The sequence below is a fragment of the Cydia strobilella genome, chromosome 2 (genome assembly GCF_947568885.1).
Source record: "Cydia strobilella chromosome 2, ilCydStro3.1, whole genome shotgun sequence".
NCBI lineage: Eukaryota > Metazoa > Arthropoda > Insecta > Lepidoptera > Tortricidae > Cydia > Cydia strobilella.
This window is the reverse complement of record NC_086042.1, coordinates 13,501,812-13,509,244: the sequence shown is the minus strand read 5'-3', so window position 1 is coordinate 13,509,244 and position 7,433 is coordinate 13,501,812. Positions and strand designations below refer to the sequence as shown.

The window sequence follows — 7,433 nt, the reverse complement described above, 5'->3', positions numbered from 1 at the left end:
ATTTATTGCTTTAACTGACGATATACTTTAAGCTATATAATTAGGTTACATAATGTGGGTTATGCCACCATCAAATACGACGACACTTAATTACCGTATATTTCAAGATATAGCGGCGTAGATGCAGTAATTATTACTGCCCTAATTAATATTGTCCACATTTTAAACCGTTTAGTCACGAAAGTTGAAATTTGTCACGTACCTGAAGACGATTAAGGTTTTTTCACCACATAAGCTCGTAAATGCTCCCCATATTCTTCAATAACTTATATTATTTTACATATTACATTTCAAAAATACACTAATTCGTTTCGAAACTTCTAAATAATTGCAAGAGCCTTTTTTAGTACCTAGATTTATCATACTTAGCCACTATTCTCCTAGTCATGAAAAACTTATAATGAAACAATTCAATAACTTTTACTTTTTATTTAAATACAAACCGTAGTTGACAGTTTTAGCAATATACAGTTTCCTTGAAACTTAATATTTAATGAATATTTTTCATGAAATGTATTTACCATTTAACGAAACAGAACTTTACGCCTGAAGGATAGTATCGTGTTATTGATCCACTTCTTTGAAGTTCAAGCATAATACGTCTAACAAATAGTAGGTTTACCTACTTACACAGGTTATTCAACAATCATCCTTAATCTAAATGTTTACAAGATAAAATATCTTCGTAAAAAATTACTTCGCATGCATTTTCACAATAAGTCCATAACATAAACATTATTTGTAATTTAATTTGAATTCTAACTATACCAACATGCGTCGTATTTGATAACTATGAATCTACAATGACTTCAATGGAAATAAAATTATGAGAATGATTTTTAACATGACGGAGATCAGTCTTTACCTCACTAAATAAATAAAAAATCAACTAAACTTGACTGTGAGCAACTGTGTCGATTGCGTACAAGTGAGGATATCCAAGTCGAGTTATATCAGCATTTTCAGAGCTGGCAATGCGTTCATGAGCGGCATGTTGACTGCGTTTACTATATTTCACTAACACTAACAAATTTTGCCAAAACTTCGAATCACTCCACAAAATCGAAGTACGATAATCTCTCTGCTCCTTTAGAAATGCGTATATTGAATTGTCCGGACCGATATCAACGAATACATAAATAGTGTTCCGTGCCTTTAATATTTCGCCACGAATTTTCTTTATGTTCACATCGCGATAAGCAGATGTTAAGTAGTTTGGCGAAAACACGACGAGAGTGATGCGTTTTTCTTTTGCATCGCCTGTGATGTATTTTTCATTGTATGTCTCTTTACAGTGGTTGGAATAAACAACTTCTGTAGTAACATTTTGATACGTATTCAGAACCGGTAAAATATTTGTTTCAATAAATTCTTTATCTTGTTCGGCGCATTTTATCGTTAAATTTAGCTGTCTCGGTTTTGAAACTGTAGAATCCAATGCTTTGCGAATAGTTGTTTTTGTAACATAGTATAGTCTTCTACGGTATAAGTAAAAACCTATTGTTGCAGCTATTAATACAAATGCGACAGCAGCACACACCACGTAAAGGAACACTTCTTCATCTTTCTGGCACATTTTGCTCCAACGTGAACATCGCAAAGCAGCCATATCGTCCCACTACGAGAAAAAAAGTTAGCTATCAACATAAATAGTCAAATGAATGAACACTATGGAAAAGAGAGATATTCCTTTTTAAGGAGATTTCCCAGCACCTCGTAGACATCTTAGAGAACCAGAGGACTGGCAGCTAATTCGGCCAGAGAATAAGCCTGACCATCCAAAAAGGTAACGCTGCCAAACTTCTGGATACAATAACTCATGAAGGAGACTTCGGGAGCTTTATAAGTTTATTTTAAGTTCTCTCGTTTCGCCAAAAACGTGCAATTGAAAAAGCTAATCATTTAACCAAAGAATTACGTAGTCTATTAATATATAAACATTTTAACGCAAATGACTACGAATTTATGTTAATAAAGCGCCCTTCAGATTCGCGGATATCAATTTTCACTCAGTTAATTCAAGCTTGCGGCAGTTTTTACAATTTTGACTACGGATCTATTAATATGAATCCGTAGCCAAAATTGTCTTTTTGTAGGGGTCTTTCGGTTCCTCAGCTATCAATTTTCAACATGATCAGAACTAAAATAAAGAAATCTCACCTTGAAATGTCGAGACTGCATATCTTTCATGAGGTTCCAGGTGTGGCAATCACAATTGATTGGATTATTGGCGATTAAAACGTGATGGTATGAATTATCTTGATTTAGACGTCTTTTTTCTATAGGATTGACCCTTTTACCCTGAAACCAAGTTAAAAACGTGACGTATAATTGATATCAACATTTTTCAAGTCATGCGTCGCTTAAATAATGACATAATCCGTCGGTCTCTTGCCACCATCAGTGTGCCTGCTCTTGAGATGACTGACATTATAAGGGATGGTGACAAGAGGCCTGATGGGGTGTCCTTAGTTCCCTGGAGCTTGGGACGGATTTTAGTGTGGGATGCTACCTGCGTAGACACACTGGCACCGTCCCACCTCCGACGGACTTTTGTAAAAGCGGGCGGAGCGGCGGAAAGCACCGAAATTTTGAAACGTAATAAATATAAAAGCCTCGGTAGTGAGTACCATTTTGTACCATTTGGAGATGAAACTCTAGGTCTATGGGGTCCCAGCGCGCACAAGTTTTTGCGGAAATTGCGAAGCGTCTGGTTGACGTAACTAGTGACCGAAGAGCTGGCGGCTTCCTCGCGCAACGTATCAGCATTGCGATACAACAAGGAAATGCCGCCAGCATCCTTGGTACAATGCCTCAAGGGCATATTTTAAATTTAAGCTAGTTATTAATTTAGCTTAGTATTTCTACTGTAGTACCTCTGTATGCAGGGTGGAAAAAAATCATGGGCCCTGGAGGGAATGTGCCTTAAAAACTTTAGTTAGCTCAGTTTACTTAAAGGAAACATTATTTTATTTTTAAAAAGAAACAAACTTTTTTTTTTAATTTTGCTTGTCCAAAAATATTCTTGAGTAATAATCGATTTTTTGGATATTTTGTACGACAGACGTGTAAGACCTAATGTTTCTTGGAGAATTGTTATCATTAACAGTTGTAACTGTATCAACTAGTAGAATAAAATAGAGGGTGTTTATTTCTTGAAACTTTTAGTCGGTTCGATTCCCGAAGATGATAAAAAATAAAATAATGTTTCCTTTATGTAAAATGAGCTAACTTAAGTTTTATATTACTTTCCGTCCAAGGCCCATAATTTATTTCCACACTGTATATCTATTATGTAAATATGTGAGTTTAAAAGAAAAAAAAACATTAGACTTACCATTAATAAAGATATATCATTATATCTTATATCTAATGTGTCGTGTCCGTTTACAAACCAATCGATGAAAGTGTTTTTAAATTCATTATGACTTAGGTTTAATACCCTTAAATTATATGTGTTACTGAAAGGGGATATTTGGACAGGTTCCGCGGGCCATATATTATTGTCCAGTCCATTGTATTCAAAATTTAAATTATTGTATGCAAGGGATATGTACATTCTCTGTTTGTTGTTGCTGAATAAATATGACGAGACGGTTTTCAGATTATTGTGTTCCATGCTTAAATAAATAAGACTTAACAATGGCGAAAATGTTGAGCTGAAATAAATAGAAAAGTTACTTTTATTAAGAATATTGAAATTGAACAATAATTTAAAGTTTTAATTTAACACACACACAGGTAAACTTTTTCTTTAATTTTTCTTTCTTTAAATTACTTAATTTCTTTAATTATTACTTCTCTTCTATTAATGTCACCTAGTTTTTAGGGTTCCGTACCCACTCCGTACCCAAAGGGTAAAAACGGGACCCTATTACTAAAACTCCGCTGTCCGTCTGTCCGTCTGTTCGTCCGTCTGTCCGTCTGTCTGTCTGTCACCAGGCTGTATCTCATGAACCGTGACAGCTAGACAGTTGAAATTTTCACAGATGATGTATTTCTGATGCCGCTATAACAACAAATTCTAAAAACAGAATAATATAAATATTTAAATGGGGCTCCCATGCAACAAACGTGATTTTTTTGCTGTTTTTTTCCGTAATGGTACGGAATCCTTCGTGCGCGAGTCCGACTCGCACTTGGCCGGTTTTTTAATTAACCTTTGGTTGTATATTACGAATCCGGCTACCACGTGACAGGCATAGCCTAGTGTGGGGCCACAGGATATTGTCTAATGTAAATATGGTTTTTTTTTTAAATAAATATTCTTATTCTTATTCTTCTTATTAAAATATAATGACATAACGTAAAAATATTGCAAGTTGTTACATTTGCTCATTTCGTATATCCAAAATATTTAGATCAGTACAGTTTTTACTCACTATTATTTTTAGTCGCTTTTTTTTCTCACGATAGTTTAAGTGCGATTTCGTATATCCTTTGCCATGTGTGTTAGTCTGTTCCGAAAGAGAAGTCTTGAAATGTATTGGGCCCCAAACATTTCACAACTCTTCTCTTTTCGCACAGACTATTGCTAGGTACACAGAATTTCCCAACCTTATCAATCTTAGTACATGTGTTCGAAAATTTCATATCCCACTTTCGTTCGCACATTACGTTAGGTACCTATACAACTTAAAATGGTACCTTAAGTAAAAAATTTGTATACAAACTTTATTTTAAAATAGAATAATGGATTGCGATCCATTTATTTTATAAAAATTTCTTAAAAAATACGTATTCACTTAGTCACAATTGTTGAGGCTTAAATAGTATGTAATATATAATAGGCAAATAGATTATGCTTAGCTTTTGAATTTTTTGAGAAACAAAAGGAAAATAAATTTTAATCACTATTTGTATAAAATTTCATGACAAAACTCGCTCGCGGATAACAGTGACCATTACTAAAATATTTCGTTGAAATTTTGCGTAAATTTTTGCGGAAATGTTATGTTACGTAAATATTCCAACAAACTCATTAGTCATTGGAACGATAATGAGCGTGTTTGAATCTATCTATCTATCTAAATTAAGAATGTTCAGCTAAAAATATACGCGAAATTTAATTTGCTTACCCAGAAATTTCCACCAAATTATTATAATCCAAGTTAAGCGACTCCAATCGTACCAGAGACGAGAATAGTTTCGGTTCCAAGTCCTTTAGATTGTTATGGCTCAAATCTAACTCTAGTAGATTAATCTGGTCATTGAAGATAGCTTCGGGCAATGCGTTGAGATTGTTGTATGGTAATGAAATATTCGTAATATTGGGAGAATCAATAAACAAATCGTATGGTACAGTCATTAAACCACATCTCTGAATGTACACTTGTTTTAAATTGGTTAAACTCCCAAACAAATATTTTGGCAACTCTTTCAGTGTCACGTCGTTGTTGAGAATAATGACTGTTTCTAACTCCCTGTTGCCTTTGAAAAGATTTCGAGGAAGAGACGAAAACTTGTTTGAGAACAACGTTAACTTTTTGAGTTTCCTCAGCGGTTTGAAAATCGAAGCCGGCAGTTCATTTAAACCATTCGAACTGAGATCGAGCTCTTCTAGGACGTTAACTCCAGTAAAGAAGTCTTTTGAAAACCACGTGACATTACTCTGCCACAAGGAAAGTTTTTTCAGAAAAGACAAATGGGAAAACATATTTGATGATATATTTGTCATGTGGTTATGGCTTATTTCTAGGGTTTCCAATTTCTCAAGTGGTTTAAGTAGATTCTCCGACAGGTAAATGCTGTTTGATCTGATATTTAGCCAAGTTAAGTTATTAATATCCATGAACAGATTATCGGGAAGTTGTGTATTCCCATTGATTGACAGTAATAGTTTCGTCAAATCTTGTAATCCTGCAAAGTGCTTTCTGTTAAAGAAACCGGATAAGTTTTTAGTATTTTGGAATATTAATGCCATAGTTTTTGAAACACCCATACTCGTTAAAACATCTTCAAATGAGGTGACTGGTAATGGGCAGTCTTTGAAACTGACAGATTTGAAAGAGCTTTGTGGACTAGCACATCTCGGCAACTTGCTGTAGTCGAGAGAAGATGCATTCTCACATTTGATGTTGATATATATATCCGGCAATAAATTAATTGTGATAGTCCGACCTGAAACGAAAAATGAATGCTTTTAGCATAAATAGTTCAAACATACGAGTACCTAAGGTTAGGTGTTGGCAATGGAAGAAACGCACTAGAAAGCTTTCGAAACATCAACCGTCATCGTCATTCAATTTACCCACGTTCATCGTCATTCAAATGCATAGAAAAGTGTTATAAACGTTCTATCCAAATGCACTCACCATCGACATTGCAATTGAGTTCGACGGCGAGCGTGCCGCCGCAAACGCAGTTGGGGTCGCTCGGACACGTCGGTCTTACTGCTCCAATTATTTGCAGCACCGCTGCAAACACGCACGTCCATTTATACTCCATCCTCAATTTGACTCTTACTTTTTCGCAGTCATAGTCATTAGAAGACTCTTTCGTGTTGTTACCATGTTGTAATCTGTGGACCATAAAATTTGCTCTTTAAATAAATTGATGTAGAACATCATAATATGTATTAGTCGTCATTCAATATTTTAAAGTTTACAACATGAATAGAACTGACAAGGTTAACTCATGAGAAAGATAAGGTGTAGGTACAGTCAACATCAGTGGCGTATCAGACTATGCGTTAAAAGTATCTACCATTAACGACCTCCTAGCTTAGTCAGTAGTGACCCTGCCTACGAAGCAGGAGGTCCTGGGTTCGAATCCCGGTAGGGGAATTTGTTTGTGTTTATCGCGACTTGTTCCGGAGTTATGGATGTTATATATGCCGTTCCAGTCGAAAGCGAAGCGACCTGCCTGGCTAGAGCGCCACTGAGTCTCACCGTGGTCTTTCTGAGACTCCTAAGACCGTGCCTCTTGTAGCCTCAATGCGTTGCGATACTCGCGAAAAATTCTAATAATTTTCGGGAAGGCACGGTAACGGGTACACTACATAATTCCGATAATTTTTATTCCGAATTTCAGAATGTCGAATTTTATCATTCCAATTTTTAAATGCTGGATCCATCAAAATTCCGACTGTCGTAATTACGAATGATGAAAATCACGAAGATTTATATTTCCGGAAACCCAAAAAGCCGAATTTTGAAAATTCCGAACTACATAATTCCGATTATCGGAACGAAAGGATTGAATTTTCTGTTATTTGAATATATGTAACATTACTTACGGTGAGTTCGGCTAAGTTTCGGACGATTTTAGGTGGGTTGAGATGATGTTGGTTTTTTTTTTCTTAGCTTTTGGATAGGGTACGGACATGATTTAAGTACAGAATTGATAATAATGAAATGCTCTATATAATTGAATTTTATTATCTTTCTAAACGTCATAGTGAGCGTGTAATGAGTGTTTAAATATAGGAAACA

At 35.2% G+C, this 7,433-nt stretch overlaps 1 protein-coding gene across 1 annotated transcript; it reads right to left on the bottom strand.

The window, feature by feature from the left end:
- Positions 1 to 414: 414 nt before the first annotated feature.
- Positions 415 to 6,511, bottom strand: LOC134752049 (protein toll-like). Its single transcript, XM_063687613.1, has 5 exons — positions 6,315 to 6,511; positions 5,079 to 6,120; positions 3,338 to 3,659; positions 2,161 to 2,301; positions 415 to 1,618 (listed from the first exon to the last, which is right to left on the bottom strand). Exons 1-5 carry the CDS (start codon positions 6,445 to 6,447, stop codon positions 890 to 892), a joined length of 2,367 nt encoding a protein of 788 aa, XP_063543683.1. The 5' UTR covers positions 6,448 to 6,511; the 3' UTR covers positions 415 to 889.
- Between the last annotated feature and the right edge of the window lie 922 nt (positions 6,512 to 7,433).

Excerpts from the sequence above, each read along its gene's own strand:
- LOC134752049 (XM_063687613.1), bottom strand. The coding sequence starts at position 6,447 with ATGGAGTATAAATGGACGTGCGTGTTTGCAGCGGTGCTGCAAATAATT. Across the intron at positions 3,660-5,078 it reads AATTTGGTGGAAATTTCTGG|CTCAACATTTTCGCCATTGT; the intron begins GTAAGCAAATTA and ends TATTTATTTCAG. Across the intron at positions 1,619-2,160 it reads TGCAGTCTCGACATTTCAAG|TGGGACGATATGGCTGCTTT; the intron begins GTGAGATTTCTT and ends TTTTTCTCGTAG.